The sequence below is a fragment of the Cyprinodon tularosa genome, unplaced genomic scaffold (genome assembly GCF_016077235.1).
Source record: "Cyprinodon tularosa strain WSP-4 unplaced genomic scaffold, ASM1607723v1 ctg85, whole genome shotgun sequence".
NCBI lineage: Eukaryota > Metazoa > Chordata > Actinopteri > Cyprinodontiformes > Cyprinodontidae > Cyprinodon > Cyprinodon tularosa.
The window spans coordinates 801,193-818,564 of NW_024039618.1; the positions used below are offsets into that span (position 1 = coordinate 801,193).

Genomic DNA, 17,372 nt, shown 5'->3' on the forward strand with positions numbered 1-17,372 from the left:
CGCGTTCTCTGGAGTGACGAATCGCGCTTCTCCATCTGGCAATCTGATGGACGGGTCTGGGTTTGGCGGTTGCCAGGAGAACGGTACTTGTCTGACTGCATTGTGCCAAGTGTAAAGTTTGGTGGAGGGGGGATTATGGTGTGGGGTTGTTTTTCAGGAGCTGGGCTTGGCCCCTTAGTTCCAGTGAAAGGAACTCTGAATGCTTCAGCATACCAAGACATTTTGGACAATTCCATGCTCCCAACTTTGTGGGAACAGTTTGGAGCTGGCCCCTTCCTCTTCCAACATGACTGTGCACCAGTGCACAAAGCAAGGTCCATAAAGACATGGATGACAGAGTCTGGTGTGGATGAACTTGACTGGCCTGCACAGAGTCCTGACCTCAACCCGATAGAACACCTTTGGGATGAGTTAGAGCGGAGACTGAGAGCCAGGCCTTCTCGTCCAACATCAGTGTGCGACCTCACAAATGCGCTTCTGGAAGAATGGTCAAAAATTCCCATAAACACACTCCTAAACCTTGTGGACAGCCTTCCCAGAAGAGTTGAAGCTGTTCTAGCTGCAAAGGGTGGACCGACGTCATATTGAACCCTATGGATTAGGAACGGGATGTCACTTAAGCTCATATGTGAGTCAAGGCAGGTGAGCAAATACTTTTGGCAATATAGTGTATATATATATATATATATATATATATATATATATATATATATATATATATATATATATATATATCAGGGGTTGACGTTAAGGATTTGACTTTCATATTTAATTTGCCCAGAAACAATTTTTACTTGCCCAGTATAATGCCTTATAAATATAGTTCCTAATATTCATTTTTGTATATATACCAATGAAACATGTTTTTTTTTTTTTTTATGTTTTTTGTAATTCAGTATTTTTTATTTTATTTTACAGGTTCCTGTTGTGTATATGCATGCCTCAGATAATGAACTCAAGCCTACATTACCGTGTTAACATGCCTTTCAATCCTTCCTGCACATTCTTTTCAAACTAAACTTTGCTTTAAACTGTTGTGTGCTTGGGAAAAATCTAAATTGTAATGTTAAAAATCTAAAAAAAAAAAGAACTTGACAGTTTAAAAACTTAAGATAAATCACAAGATAGAAGTCACTTATTTTAGAGTCCCAGTATGTTTATACAAGATAATACTATTAATATAATGTGACTTTTCTAGAGAATCATTATACAGTTATTTTATACAGGGTTTCCACAGTCTTACATAATTTCAGAATTCCCTGACTTTTAACTGACTCGGGATTAGTTTTCTATGACAAAATAAATGCAGCAACAAGACAATAATAATAACATAACAGGTCACCAATTTAACATGTTTAGCTCTATAACATTTAAATGCACCGCTCCAATGTCTGAAAGAAAAAAAATTAATGAACATTTTTTAATGTATGACCACTGTACAGAAGACTGCCATATGATAGTGCTTTCTAGCTTGTTTGTCGTTTTGGTAACTACATCAAAATTTCCGCTAGGTTGACAAAAATCACGCATCTGGCGGGAAATCTCGCGGCTTTTTCAAATCACGCGAGAATGTGTACAACAAAAATGGCGCCGGCTGGGTCGTTTTCAGCTAATGTCGGTGATTTTAAAGTCATTTTGAGTGATAAATAAACTGCATATATATATATATATATATATATATATATATATATATATATATATATATATATATATATATATATATATATATATATATATAACATACATATATATTTATTTATTTATATATACATATAACTGTAAATATATTCATATATATGAATCCGCTAGGTGGCGCTGGAACATTACCATGGAACGTTTAAAACCCGAAAAGCAGAGATGAAGAAATTCCTGATGTACGACATGCCGAAAATCATACGGCACTGCTGAGCAATACTTGATATTTTGTTGTTCTTAAAAGAGAAACTGTCACATCAGAGGTTTACCAAGTGAGTCCAAACTGTGTCCGACTTTCGATTTCACAATAGTTTCGATTTGTAATGTACTTTGTATTCACATACATATTTTAAGTTTTAGGAAAGCCCTCCGTGCTGGTCGTGCTTTTTACTTGGTGACATAAGGAACTACACTAACCGCATTCTGTGGTAGAAGAACAGGGGTTTGTCCAGTGATCCTGTTTCTGCCCCCCCGCTCCAAAAAACGATGCTGGTCACCGTTTTCTGCGCGCCGAGGGATCGCCCAGAAACCACGTTTGCCCTCGACGTGTCCCCAGAGCTGGAGTTGAGGGACTTTGTAGCACTTTGTGAACTGGAATCAGGAATCCCAGCTGGGGAAATCCAGGCAAGACTGAATGTAGCCACGGAGCTAACGCGGCTAATAGCTAGCCTAGCTAGCATAAATCGTGTTGTTGATTTTTGACGTCTGAACTGTTGTGAAACAAATTATTGACAAAGAAAAGAGTTCTAGGCATGGGTTTCGGCCACCTAATTGCATACTTCGGATCGGCTTCAGCTTTTAGGGCGCAAGTAAACATAACTGTGAATTTAGTTGGGCAGTTAACTGAAAACTACATTTGTCTGCTTATCAAGATGTAGGGTAACTTTAAAAACAGCGTTCAGTCTCTGTTCAATACTGTACCCTCAGCTTTAAAACTAAACATACTAGGTGCAAGAATCTTATGTCATCTGTCAGAGAACTTTTTTATTAGTGTATTTATTCAGATGGAAGTTGCTTTACTTGTAAATGAAGCCTAATAAACGTCATTACTTTCACACTGTAGTGGGGAAAGAAGTTCCTTAAAAACTGATGGCAGAATTAATTCAATCCACTGGCTTTTAATGATTCATAATTTACTTTGCTAAAGGTTAAAATCAGCTGATCTTAGCTTGATCAGATTTGATCCGTGTTTATTAGCTCAAATGCTGGGGGGAAAAATGCATAAAAACATGTTTATCCTCCCATTATGCACTATAAATGCAAAATTTAACAAAAATATTTCAATGTTCTTTTTCATTTCATTAGATAAGAAAAACGTTCATAGTTTGACGCCATAATTCCTCTACTGGATTAAACAAAATGAAACCACAAGAAATGCAGTGAAAATGTTATTCACTGCATGTTTGCAGCGATTATTGTAAAACATTGAGCTAAATTTTAAGTTATAAGTAGAAGTATAAGAATAAAAAGCAACAAACTTATGTCATTCTGAACTATGAAAGCCCAAATCCTGATTTTCCATAAATTGATAATTCAAGTAATTGATCAAATTCTGAATCCTATTTGAGAAAGGGAACAAAAAAAAAAAAAAACTGTCTCTTTAAGTTGTGTATTGGGAGAGTAGACAGTTTTTTCCTAGTTCTTTTACAATGAAAACAATAGCGGCACATTGACAACATTTTACACTTTATTCTAGATACACCACATTGTTGCCAATCTACCCTAATCTCTTTTTATTATTACTTACATATTAGAGCTTACATATCATATATTACATAAGGTGTGTTACAAACACTCTAGGATATGTCATGGTAAGATAATCCTGTGTAATGTCCTGTGTATTTTAAGATGCATTTTAAATAGGCTGTTTATATCTACAGGAAAAGATAAAGATTTCAGTTGTCATTGCAGTTAATGGAAAAGGTTGTTTGTCAAAACAGATGGCACACCGTTAAACCAGAATGAATGTAATCTTCTCCCAGTGCAGCGAGAATAAAATCTGAATTTTTCGCTCTACCCAGATCACATATGTAGAACAGCCCCTCAAAGACCCCACCCGTGCCTTGGGGACTTACGGTGTCAAGGATGGAGATGTGGTGGTTCTTCGACAAGCTGATAGACGGCCTCCACAAACTCAACCAGCCTTTCCAGGTAAACTGCCTGCCTGCTGTCTGTCTTGTTAGTTTGTCTTGATGCTGAGAAGGTTGTTAACTCATTGCATGGCAGAAAGAAGGTCACCAGTTTGAATCCCTGCCCACAGTCTGTCTGCATCTATTTTCATGCCATTTCTTGCCAGTTATTTCAGCTTCTTAGAATATCCAAAAGCATGACTTTTATGTTTATTGTCGTCTCAGAATCCTAAGGAAAGAATGTGAGCTTGCACTTACTTGTTTTTCTTGTTTTTGTGACGATCTGGTAACTCCACCTCTCACCCAATGACCACTGGAGACGGACACCAAACGTCTCCCTGTATATTGAAAAAGGCTAACCTCTCTCTCTTTATTCTCACCAGGTCTGCCTCGTATCGATTTCAGATCCATAACAGTTCCTGGCACCTCATCTTCAGCCAATCAGCATGCTGCCCCGCAGCTGCAGCAACAAGCCCCGCAGCAGCAGCAGCCGCCACCGCCGCGTGCCGAACAACCTTCCACGCCGATGGCCTTTCGCGGTTCCTCGCCACAGGGCTTGGACAACCCTGCCTTACTACAACAGATGCTATTATCCAATCCACACGAGCTTTCTCTGCTCAAAGAGAGAAACCCTCCACTTGCTGAGGCCCTGCTGAGCGGAGATTTAGGTGAACTAAGATTGATGAAATAAAACCTATTGGCCCTTGATGTTTATAGAGGCACGCAATATAAAAACCTCATGTTTTTCCATATTTAGTCTCATTACCAACAAAACCTTCAATATTATTTATTGCAATCTGTAAAGTAGACTAGAAAAGTAGAATATAAAAATGATGTACAGTTTTTAATATTTAAAAACAATCCAACAAGTGGACCATCCATTTTTATTCATCATGATACAATCCAATCCACTTTATTTATATAGCACGGTTTAAATAAACACGAGGTTTCCAAAGTGCTGCACAAAAAGATAAAATAACTAAAATAAATAAAAGTAATAAAATAAAATAAAAGCACTGCCCGCACAGGATAAAAATATGCATGTGTATACATAAAATCAACATGTGTACATAAAATCAACACTCTACATGGTGTTAAAAGCCAAAGAAAAGAGGTGGGTTTTAAGAAGACTTTTAAAATGAGACAGAGAGGTGGCCTGTCTAATGTGCAGCGGCAATGCATTCCAGAGTTTTGGAGCTGCAACAGAAAACGCTCGATCCCCTCTGAGCTTAAGCCTTGCTTTAGGCACTGTCAGGAGCAGCTGAAACAGAAACATCCTTTACTGCATTTACAGCTGTAGATGTTTGAGATGTCTGCGTGTACCACCTTTGTTTATCTAAAGACAAGTCAGATTTGATGGGTAGCACAGACCAATAGCAATATTTGAGATCCTAATACAGATTTGCACTTAGAGTATTGTCTGGGAAATTATGCATGTGTTTGCTTTTTTTTTTTTCCCTTTCATTTATCTTAATCCAGCTTTCCTACCTACTAAAGAACAGCCTCTCCAAAGTATGCTGCCGCTTCCACCATGTTTCAGCATTGTGCAATGCATAATTAATTTATACACTAAGGACTTGAGCTGCAGAAGGTTTGTGCATCTTAAAACAGGTGCAAATGTGTGTTTATGCGCAGAGTAAACCTCTAAAAAAGGTTCAAAGTGATTTGCAATTGCAGTTAAGCAGACAGAATGTGCGAACCTTTTGCTTCTTTGTTTTCATCAGTATGCTGATCATAATTTATTGACCAAACTGTGCAAATTCATAGGTGGAGGATCACTTTGCACGTTTCCCCATGTGCAAAGTCATTTTCTGAATTGGAAATTCAACTGCTGCTGCAGTTTTTGTGTCATTTTTACAACTTCTGAAAGTCCGGTGCAAATGGACACACAAAAATATCTGCTGTCATTGTTACAACAAATGGGGTTTTGGTACAATACAAGAAGAGAGAAAGATTCTGTGCACATGTAAACATGTTTGGACTATTAGAAATTACTAGAATATTATTAATGCAGAAAAAAAAAACACCTGGATATTCAGCAGGACTGCAGAGAATTGTTATACTATTAAATCAAAACGAAAAGAAAAATAAAATAATCTGGCATGTTTATAAAAGAAGCTTTTGTTAGTAGCAGTTTAATATCTCCATGGCTTTGAACCTCATCTTTCTTTTAGGGCCACTGACGCTAGAACGTGCAATCTGCTGATTTTATGTGTGGAACAGGATCGATTTTATATGTCTTAACATTTTCACAGCAATCTCTTTATGGATGTGTAATTAAGCTCCTATTATTTGGAATCTTTGAAGTTCAGAAAGTTTGATTTTGGTTTTTCTTTAAACCAGAACACCATCCACATGTTTGCTATGCCCTTAACATGACAAACTACAACAGGATTTTTAAAATTTTATTTAGAAAATATTTTTTTTTCTTTTGTTTGAGGACCAGGTTAAGTGCAGCGTTGACAATTGCTGTATTGACTGAATCGAAATGGCTTGATGTTAATTTGATTTAATTCAAGGCTGTTAATTTGATAATTTTTATATATCTAGTATAGATATAAAGTGACAAGATATACAGACAAAACAAAGAAAATCCCTCTATCATTTTCTTCCACTTTATTATGCTGTACTACTCTAAGCTGGTCTATTGCAGAAAATCTTGATAAAATCCCTTTTTTTTTTCCCCAGAACGTTTTACCAAAGTGCTGCTGGAGCAACAACAGGATCGAGCCAAAAGAGAGCAAGAGAGAATCAGACTCCTGACAGCTGATCCGTTTGATTTGGAAGCTCAGGCAAAGATTGAGGAGGATATCCGGTAGGAAAACATTGTAAACTAGTCACTCAAGTGGATTAAAATAAACATCCCTGTAACCCTAACGCAGCTCAGTCATAGTCTGCATGTTTTGATTTTTGATTTTTTTCCCCCCACTGCCCCATATACCAGGCAGCACAACGTGGAGGAAAATATGACAATTGCAATGGAGGAGGCCCCAGAAAGCTTTGGACAGGTGGTTATGCTGTACATTAACTGCAAAGTCAATGGCCATCCTGTGAAAGCTTTTGTTGACTCAGGTAATGAACATAAAATCCTGATGCCTGATAAAGTTTCTACAAGTTTTTTGGTCAAGAAACGAAGTGGTAATAAAATTACAAAGGCTGATCTGTGGTTAGTTTCAACATAAGAAAAATAACTTGGCTTTGGTTCCCAGACATTAAAACGCTTGAGGGAATTTAAATTTTTATGCATGTTTGATGCACTTTCAGATTATTTTTGTTCTGTCTCCTAGATTTCTTACTTCAGTCCTGTTTTCTAATGTTTCTTTTCTTTTTGTTTTTCACATTAAGGAGCACAGATGACCATCATGAGCCAAGCGTGTGCGGAGCGCTGCAACATTATGCGATTAGTGGACCGGCGCTGGGCAGGGATCGCCAAGGGAGTGGGCACTCAGAAGATCATAGGAAGAGTTCACTTGGGTTAGTTTGAGGATAGCCTCTGAAAAGCACAGCTGTTCAAATCGTTAAAATGTTGTACATTAAACTAAAAACCAGAATCATTTTGGGTGTTTTTTTTTTGTTTTTTTTGTTTTTTGCTTACCGGTATATCTTTTCTAGCAGAGAAAGGCTAAATGTGACATTTTCTAATCCTCCCTCTCAGATTATTACATTTCAGATATCTGGCTTTTGATTTGAGGAATACAATAACTATTTAAAAATGTGTTTTTTTCTTTTCCTTGCTTCCAGCTCAGGTCCAAATCGAAGGGGACTTTCTCCCTTGTTCTTTCTCCATATTGGAGGATCAGCCAATGGACATGTTGCTCGGCCTGGACATGCTGAAGAGACACCAGGTGTGTCCTCTGAGTGCATAATACCTAACATTATTTGTTAAGGTTTGCCTAATTCAGGGGCCTCCAACCTTTTATCTTCCTTTTCCACAATAAAAGAGCAAGAGGGCCACACATGTCACGAAGCAGCCATATAGACTCATGGTCATATAAATGTACGGGTTTGTTTTGGTATGGATTTTTAAAGAGCAGTGGTATTTTAGAAATGTAGGTAAGTTTGGATCCATTTTGAAGTGCGTTATAAATCCCGAGTGGCAGCCTGTTCTAGCTGTGTCCCATCATTCAGATAGGACACTAGTCCAACCTGACGAACTGCAGACAAAATCACTGCTTTATTCCTTTGGTTCCAGAATAGATTCCAGCACAGCAGTCATTGCTTCTTTAAAAAATATGTCAGTAATCAGCTTTTTGTGCTTAGTCATCATTTATGCCACTTTAAATATCACCTCATTTAGTTAGCTGTCCTTCTTTGGGGGTTTTATTGTCAAAGATTTCAGGCCTAGCTTTGGTGAAAGCTGGGCCTTAAATCTTTGATTATAAAACTGATTATAAAGCTCCCTGATTTCTATTTATTCACTGGAATTCTGATTGCCCGTCAAAAGTGAAGCCACCGGCCACCATATTGGTACTCCCCACAGAGATGCGCAGTAAAAAAGCCTACGTATGTAGCATTTGACTGCAAAAACAAGCAGTGTGCCGGCTGTGGGAAGACATTTCACTGGTAATTTCACAGTCAGCGGGTGTACTAACCAGGAAAATCCATATATACTCCGATGTATCCTATAGTATACTATGTTGCATAACATTAGTCTGGTTATCTCGGACCGACTCGAAGATATTAACAGAGTTAGACATCGACATTGTGTCTAATGTTTGAAAATAGAAAGTTGAATAAATAGAAAGTAATTACCTGAAATGTCAATGTAGTAATTCTATATTGGGTGGATGACGCCATCGTTTTCGTAGTGTTTGTTGTATTTCTCATTTGAAAAAGTCATGTGCTGAAATATATTACATGTTATATTGACGAAAAAGTAACTCAAACATTTTTAAAGGCTCATTCACAGACACAGCATAAAAGTATATGCCAGCATTCATGTATAAAAAGAAAAATACTATAGCATTACCGGACATGTGCTTGTATTTCAGTTTTGATGTAAAATCTTGAAATCATATGTAATATTTAGTTAGTTAGTTACCATAGTTACCATAACAATGTGATCAATACATGTCTTTTACATGTACATCATCAATTTAGCACTTCAATGACTATGCAATGTGATGTGCCTATTTTTTTTTTAATCATATGTTAAGTTATCTACTTATGCTATGAAACAGCAAGAGTGTGTCAAAGTGATGAATTTAGCTTTATTTTAAAAGTCTTAAGCCCTCCTGAAAATGAGAACGTTATTGTTCGATGCTGTTGGGCACATATTGTTTACATTGCGACCGGTCTAACTAGGGAGTACTATTATGCCGGCCAGTGGCTTCAATTCAACTCCGTACTACCAGCGGGCTATCAGCAATCCAGTGAATAGAGATCAGTGGGCCTGCTCCACAGATGAGAAAAGCACACTTTTCGTTCACATTTGTGTAATAAACCTCCAGTCACCACTCTTCTTGGAAATCAGCTTTCTGCTTCTCTTTGATTGAACTGTGATGCTGTTATTCCCATCTTTCCTGATCACTTTAGTCTGCATTTAAGACTGTATCTGTGTGCAAGCGAGAAATGTTTGGCAGCTAACTGGCAAGTAATCCATGTAAGGGGAGGAAATTAGGAGACAGGAGACTGTGGTTGGCTGAAACTCGGAAAGAATTTATTGCCTAACAAATCAAATTATATATTTTATATCACTGACCCTTTGGAGAGCTACTGGTAGCTCCAAGGCGACGGTTAGGAGACCTTTGGTTAATATAGCAATTCTATCCTCAGCATCATGTTAGGTGCCTCTCAAAAACATTGATGGGATGGATTAACTTGAATAGTGGAACTTTTAGGCTTGTGTCGTTAAGCTGTTAAAGAATCATAAACAGATTAATTGCTAAAAAAGACAGATTTAAACTTTTTTGCAGTTATATCAGTGGTATTATAATTTATTCAGATTCCTCTGCAGATCATTTGGGAACACTTTTTTGTTTTTTCTCCTTCTAGTGTTCAATTGACCTGAAGAAGAGCGTGCTCGTTATCGGCACTACGGGCACCGAAACCCGCTTCCTGTCTGAGGCAGAGCTGCCCGAGTGCGCCCGGCTGGCGTACGGCGCCGAGGGGCGCGAGGAAGCACGTCCAGAGGAGATCGCTGACAGAGAACTGGCAGAGGCACTTCAGAGATCTATACAAGAGAGTGGTAAGAAACTGTCAGCTCTCTTTCAATCATTTTTCTTTTTCTAGCTCTGTTAGATTCACATTTGCATGTGCCACTTGAAGCTTCTTACTCTCAACCTCATTTACGCACTCATCTCAATATCGACACTTGTGATCACTTCATGTCATTACCTCAAAGGTTTGAATGTGATTTATAAAAAAAAAAAATTAAACCAGAACGGCTCTCAAATGAAATCATATTTTTAAACCGAGATTTCATAAAATAAAAACCAAGCTTCTATGGTTTCAGAGTAGCGGTTCTATAGAAGTTGAAACCTAATTTCTTTACAGTTTCTTTGGTGTACGGACCCATCAGTTGTACTGCTCATGACTGGTGTCATTATTTATTGAGTCAGAGTTTGGAGAAAATACCCTCCAAAATGATTAATTAACACAAACTTACTGTTTTTAAAGCAGAGATATCATTAGTCTAGTTTTGTTTTCTAGTTCAGATGGATTTCTGAGGATCTGAACAGCACTTGAATCCGCCTACACAGATAAACAGAATATGCAGTTCTAAGGGAGACGTAGGAGGTTATTTGCATGATTCAGATTAATGAAATGCTGAGGAAACATCCTGTGGCTGGAATATAAAAGAACAAAAACAACTGCAACAACAACTGAGATTTTTCCATTAACAGAAACTCTGTTAATAGATGGCTTATGTTACCATCAGAGCCTTCCTGAAGTTAGATCCTTAAATTCAGCTACAGAATGGCTGCTGCATATAAAAATGTAATAAAACTACAGGATAACCTGTTTATTTGCTCTTTTATTTATTGGACTGGAGGTACTTCATAATGGATTTGGTGTTTTAAGGAACAATATTTAAATAAAAGTTCATCTTACTATCATGTGGCCCATGAAAGACCCACAAAGCTAAATGTGGAGCATTGCTGCAAACGAATGCAGCATCATTGGCCCAAGAGGGACCAAAAACGACTAAATAAAAAATATGAAAATAAATGAATACACACATAATATATAACAGTATAATTAAATAAATATAAAAGAAATGCATAAATATATTTATATATTTATACTGTACTTTTATTTTGTTTTGATTTCTCTGTGTGTATATAAGTGTATTTTTTTCCTTGTGTATTTATACAGTTATTTATTTATTTATTTTTTCTTTATTTCTGCTTTTAATTTATTCATTTATTCCTACTTTTATTTATTTCTCCCCACAAATTTATTTGTATAGCACAATTCAGTACAAAGACAATACAAAGTGCTTTACATGATTAAAATTAGGGATGCAGGATATTGGGATTTTGGCCGATATCCGATATGCCGATATTTTAAAACTCATGTAGCCGATAATTGATACCGATACCGATGTTAAAGCTGGACAAAAATAAGTAGTCATTGAAAATAGCAGTTTTGTTATCAAATTCTGACACTTTGAAAAATAATATACTCAATTATATTTTCATATGCTGATATCAACTTGATTTTTTAAAAACGCGGTATCGATCTATTTTACTTTCAGAATCTTGTGAAATTTCATCGTTCTGCTACAAACTCTCGTGATATTTTGCAAATTCTTGTGAGATTTTGTTAGTAAAATAGATCGATACTGCATCAATATATCAATATAAAAAAATATGGCAAAATTTTGTGAATTTTCGGGATATTTCGTAGCATAACGATGGCATATAGCAATATTTCATTAGTAAAAGAGATTGATATGGTGTTTTTAAATGGCAATATATCAGCATATGAAGATATTGGGATATTTTAATGTATCAATATTTTTCCCCTTGTCTTTAGAAGTTTTTAAGTCTGTAAAAAAGAAGTTTCTGAGGAAGAAGAATAAGTAGTATTTTTTTTTTTTTTTTTTTTTTTTTTTAGACTTTAGAAACTCAGAAGCTGATCAAATATCGGGTTAAATATCGGTGGGCTGGCCGATGTCCGATATTCAGTTTTATGGCCGATACAGGCCGATACCGATGGGGGGCCGATTATATTGTGCATCCCTAATTAAAATATAGGAAAATAAAACGGAATCAAAGCAAGTAGAAAAAAAAATTAAAAATTAAAAATGATTGCAATGAATAAAATTGCAATCATTCATGATTTTTAGATGTTGTTCAAAATGAAACTTCAAATAAAAGTTTATTGGTCTCTGTATGAAGTAAAGCTGCTCACAGGAGTATATATATTGCAAGTAGGGACTTTTGTTAGAATCTTGACGCCATACATTTCTGTCTTCATATGTTAATGAGGTGGATGGTTCTAACAATTGGATAAACCGTGGAAACGATTGACAATGTAGAAATACAGAAACAAATGTGGGAAGAAATAAATAAAAGAATGTACAAATATATAAATAGGTAAAAGTAGAAATAAATAAATGTATAAATATACAAAAAAGGACAAAATACACAGATAAAAACATAAATAGTGAAATACTAGTCAAAATTTTCAAGATCTTTTTTATATTTATGCAGTTATACATTTACATGTGTATTTTTTTATTTTATTTATTTATATTTTTTCTTTACTTATAATAATATTATTGGTGAAATATATAATGAAGAATAGAGTAAATTAAATGGTTCATACTGAATATACTGGTGGTAAACTCTAAAATCTCCCTGCATTAAATGATAAAAGTTCAAGAGAGAACAGGTAAGAAGTAAAACTCCGTTTACGTATCATAGGCGTGATTATGTGGTTTGGGGGATTTTAAAAAATGCATTAGAAGCATTTTTATGTAGGCTGGACTGATTCCACCATTTGACTGACTCAGAAACTAGAACTGGGTGTAAAATTAGAATTTTATGTTTATTTTTCTTAAATCAACTTAGATACAAAAGTATGTATAATTGGCCAACCCAATGTTAATTTGAGATTTTAAGTAATATATTAGTTTATGAACATGTTTCGTCTGCCTGGAAGGAACATAAATGTTTTGAAAGTGTCCTAACTGGAGTCAGTGGAAACATGTCAGAAATTATTAAAAGATTTGACTGCTGCTGAACAACAAACGATGGTCAACTGTAGATGAATGAAGTCATTTGCCTATAGCTTTGGATAAAGTGATGTTTTTATACTTAACATTGGCCTTTGGTACCAAAATAAGCACCAAAAAGACAAAGCTTTTATGGCATTATGCTTCTAAAAAAGGGAAATCAGGCTTTCATCAATTAGAGGGAAAAAAAATTGTCCTCCTGTTTGAAGATTTTGCTCTCTTGAAAAAATTCAACTATGCAGCTAAGGTGACCTCATTCAGGAGCTCCTGCAGTTGACTGATGAGTTTGTGAATATTCCAAATAAGAACCTGGGCCTTGCTGGAGATGTTTTCAGAAGACACTTTTCACATCTGATTTGTGTGAAAAGGCCGACAGTTTGGTTTGGTTGCATGCTCTGTGTGTGACTGCTAACTTTCTCCGTCCCTTTGCATGATGTGTGTGCTGTGTGCCCCTAACCCCTGAGCAGGACAGCACTGATGCATTTGGACACAGCTGAAGAGGGCCCCACCAACCAGGTACTGCAATCTCACAAGACCGTTGCCAGAGCTAAGTCCATTGCTGTTGAATCATTTAGTTTGTTTTTTATTATTTGCTGCTGGGTGGTTTGTTGTCTGTATATTTACTTATTTCTCTAGTTTACAACATTTAAATTGTAAAAATTGCAATCATTCATGAGTTTGTTTTAGATGTGGTTCAAAATGATGATTTCCATTTATATTCTCTCTTATAATAGACACTGCAGATGGACAAACTACCTCACCGCAGCCCCTGCCATTTAAATTACCAAGACCATTAGATCAAGTGGCCATACCCTCTTCATCTTCCCAAAATCCTTCTAGTTGTCAATCACAAAACCCGACCCTGGATCGCTCCCAGTCTGCGCCGGCCACCATGCAGCCGACGCCTCAAGAGCTTCTTCAATCTTTATCCCCAGAAAAGGAGGCTTCTACGCTTCAGAGTGTCCCTCTTCATCCTCTGCCTCTCCAAAACAAACTTAATCTTCCCAGTCCTTCATCGGATATGTTCCGTACATGTACCCCTCCCACAAACGCCTCCGCTGAGTCCCAGGACCCAGGCCATGAACAGCTGCCCGCAGCCACAGAGTCAGAGGGGGGGGAGAGCAGCTCCGTACAAATGACACCAGAGGAGTGTTTGCCTGAACAGCCCATGGATGAGGGGGCGACTGAATGTGAGGCCAAGTCAGTTGAAATGGAGTGTCCCTCTACCTCCGAGGAGAGCGAGCAGCCGGATGGAGACCGCTGCTCCAGCTCTGACAGCATCCCCTCTCTGGCGGCCGCATTGAAGGAGCTCCACGAGCTGCTGGTGCGATCCCAGAGTCGCAGCATGTCCTGCTCCCCATCTGATCCGCATGCACAGGACTCTGACAAAGCATCCCCTGAGCCCAGCACCCCAACAGAAAGCAGCCGCCCTGCTCCTCCAACTGATGCAGCTGGTGCTGAAACAAGTGATGCCAAAGCTAACCATGCTGCTGCTGATGAAGAACCACCTCAGTGTCCTGTGCTTGGCCTAGCTGCTAAGGTCGATAATTTGCATGATGATGCAGCAGAAACAGGGGGAGGGCTACACCCAGAGCAGCACCCAGACAGCTCAGAGGACAGAGCCCAACAGGATAGAGAAGCAACCTGTGTTATTGGTGCTTCGGAGGTTCCTCCCAGTCCTGCACTGGTTCCTGAGTTCAGGGAGCCGCCAGAGGGGCAGCATGGAAGAGGGATCGCAGATGGACGAGCCTCTGGTACTGGCACCCCAGATACTCTCCAGACTGAGCAAGCTTTCCTTAGCCCTGCATCAGGAGCTGTTAGCATACCAGGGGACGTTTCAAGCACCTCGTCCTCCTCTGCCCCACCTCCTCCACCTCCCTCTATGGGACAGTTCCCAGCCGAGCACATCCAGAGAATCCAGGCAGCAGGTTTTTCTGCCAGGGAGGCTGTGGAGGCCCTTGAGCAAGCCAACGGAGTGGTGGAAATTGCCTTGCTGGCACTTCTGGCTCGCAGTATCACTGTGCCCACCTAGCGAATCTCAGCATCTGTCTTATTAAGACCTTGTTACAGATATATCTCAATCTTCTCTTTAAAAGGGAGCTTGTAAAAGCCAGAGGAAAATGCTGTCTCTTGGTTTGTCACAGAAAATCGGCGATGAAAAGAGTACAGCCAGTGATTTATGTTTTTGGCTATTACAGATGTATGAGGTGTGTTTGCATGCAGATGTTTTGGGTAGCCCATCCTTTTAATTGTTTTTGTTTTTTTTTAGCAATTGGTATAATAATTTTTTTTTATCTTGTTTTATCTCTCAATACTGATTTGTCAAACCATACAAATGGTAAAATTAAATTCTCAAAGTTTCTCTTTCACGTTTCACGAAACCACTACAAAAAAAAAATCTAATCAAGCTTGAATACAGCTCATGTTCCTCTGCTGATTTTAACGTCTGTAGTCCAAATTAGGGCGTTAGCCTGACCGAGCTGCTCATTGAGAACATAGGCAGCTCATTTTCAGGTGAAAATATGTTCCATATATAATTGGAAATCTTTAAATTCATAGCAACGATCACTAAAATATGATTTATATTCAAGCGTGACGGTGGATGGCGTTTATCGATTCAGCATGTCTCTCTCAGAAGGGATCTTGTCTTGTTTTGAATGATTATCTGCAACATGAAAGCTTTGCCATGTGTATAATTACAGAACCAGTTTGTAGCTCCTGTTCTGAAACTTTTTAACATGTCAAATCCTCATGGTTTGTTTCTACTTGAAATCTTCCCGTTTTTCATCTTGGGTCTGGCCATCCTGCCAGTGCATCATATCTATTCTAGAGTTGCAGTCATACCTACAATGTTCAGGCAGATTTTTCCTTTTATCTTGTATGAAATTTTAAATTGCAAATAAAATTAAACCAGTATTTGTATAAGCGGTGTGCGTTTCAAGTCATTAAAAATTTTTTTTTAAAACATTATATAAAGTTTGATATTCAGTAACTGTACAGCAAACTTATTTTAGTAAATGATAATTTATACTTTTACTAAAGTGACATTTGTTATTTGATTATTAAAGTATAGGTTATGATTATTACCTACTGCTAATGTAAATCCAACAGTCTGTAAATGGTTAAGCTATAAATTAATTTCAGTGAACTTCAATTATTTGCATAAAATCAAAGATATCTGTAGAGATATGCAAAAGGCCTGGGAGCAATTTTGATACATTTTCTTTCATTTCAATGAAAAGCGTTTTCATTGATTATTAATATAAAAAATATTTTTGCCATTACAGTTTTTGGGCAAATGTTAGTTGTTTTTTTCTCATATTTGACATTGTATCTTCTAAGCAATGTATTCATTATATATATTAGTGAGCTAAAGTTTGGTTAAATGAGAACTGATCCCCAGAGTTACGAAAAGTTGAGGTATTTGTTTTGATGGGACTGGTTTTTAATACAAAAATGTTGCAATTGGGGCTGATTAATCATGATTAATCGATTATTGAAATTATTGTCAACTAATTTAGTAATCAATTAATCATCAACTGGAGTCTAGAGACTCTAAAGCCTGCCTTTAGCTGACAGAGCAACCCGCTTCGAGCACTAATAATCCCAGATTGTAAAAAATATATATATATATATATATAAACATTTTGCATTTAAGATAAAACAAATGTTTTCCATCTGTCAATATTCTCTATCCAAACCTCCTCAGGTGGAAATGTTTTATTTTCATCTGGTTTAATGTCTTAAAAAGTGCTTTAAGAAACCTTTGGCTCTCTGACTATTGATCAATCAAAATAAATGATTGACAGATCAATCGATTTGCTAAATATTTAGTTGCAACCCTAGTTGCAATGTCATCTACATGATGAAAAAGAGTGCTGGTTAGATAGTTTTTCTGGAGACATCTGTTACTGAAAAGTGTTCAAGCATATTAATGGAAGGTTTGGCGGGAGAAATGGTGCACAAGCAACAAATGTAACCATGATTAAAATGCTGGTGTTCTACCACCAGAACTTGGCAAATTTCTGCCAGAAGTATCAATACCTGGTTTAATGTCACTGGGCTGGATTGGACCTATGTGTAGAGTATTAAGAAAAAGCTGAGTGGTTGCTTTCAAAGAACCCTGGGTTTCCTTAATACGTCAGCAAGATCACCTCCTTGGCACACTGTTCTAACATACTACAGTAGATTATGCATTAGAAGCTAGATCAAGTACTAAGTGCAAAAACTATGGATTTCAGGCATGGCGTAGGTTTGCATAGGGACATGTCACTACCAACAATTAGATGTGAATAACATGTTTATAATTAACAGTACAGCTTTGTTGCAGCAGTAGAGGAGTTCTGGATGTAGAATATTGACAG

The 17,372-nt window shown here is 37.3% G+C and overlaps 1 protein-coding gene across 2 annotated transcripts; it reads left to right on the forward strand.

The window, feature by feature from the left end:
- The first annotated feature begins 1,816 nt into the window (after nucleotides 1-1,816).
- Nucleotides 1,817-15,933, forward strand: ddi2 (DNA-damage inducible protein 2). Of its 2 annotated transcripts, none has more exons than XM_038272963.1 (10): nucleotides 1,817-1,967; nucleotides 2,050-2,319; nucleotides 3,717-3,846; nucleotides 4,208-4,492; nucleotides 6,513-6,639; nucleotides 6,769-6,896; nucleotides 7,170-7,298; nucleotides 7,566-7,669; nucleotides 9,819-10,011; nucleotides 13,743-15,933. In XM_038272963.1, exons 2-10 carry the CDS (start codon nucleotides 2,182-2,184, stop codon nucleotides 15,038-15,040), a joined length of 2,532 nt encoding a protein of 843 aa, XP_038128891.1. In that variant the 5' UTR covers nucleotides 1,817-1,967; nucleotides 2,050-2,181; the 3' UTR covers nucleotides 15,041-15,933. The 2 variants fall into 2 exon arrangements, with proteins under 2 accessions (XP_038128891.1, XP_038128892.1); XM_038272964.1 differs by lacking the exon at nucleotides 1,817-1,967 and adding an exon at nucleotides 13,476-13,524 and having other exon boundaries at nucleotides 2,182-2,319; nucleotides 13,743-13,885.
- Nucleotides 15,934-17,372: the final 1,439 nt, after the last annotated feature.

Bases quoted from the DNA above. Each gene is read 5' to 3' on its own strand.
- ddi2 (XM_038272963.1), top strand. From the start codon at position 2,182: ATGCTGGTCACCGTTTTCTGCGCGCCGAGGGATCGCCCAGAAACCACG. The intron at 7,299-7,565 runs GTTAGTTTGAGG...CCTTGCTTCCAG, and splicing joins CATAGGAAGAGTTCACTTGG to CTCAGGTCCAAATCGAAGGG. The intron at 10,012-13,742 runs GTAAGAAACTGT...CTCTTATAATAG, and splicing joins GAGATCTATACAAGAGAGTG to ACACTGCAGATGGACAAACT.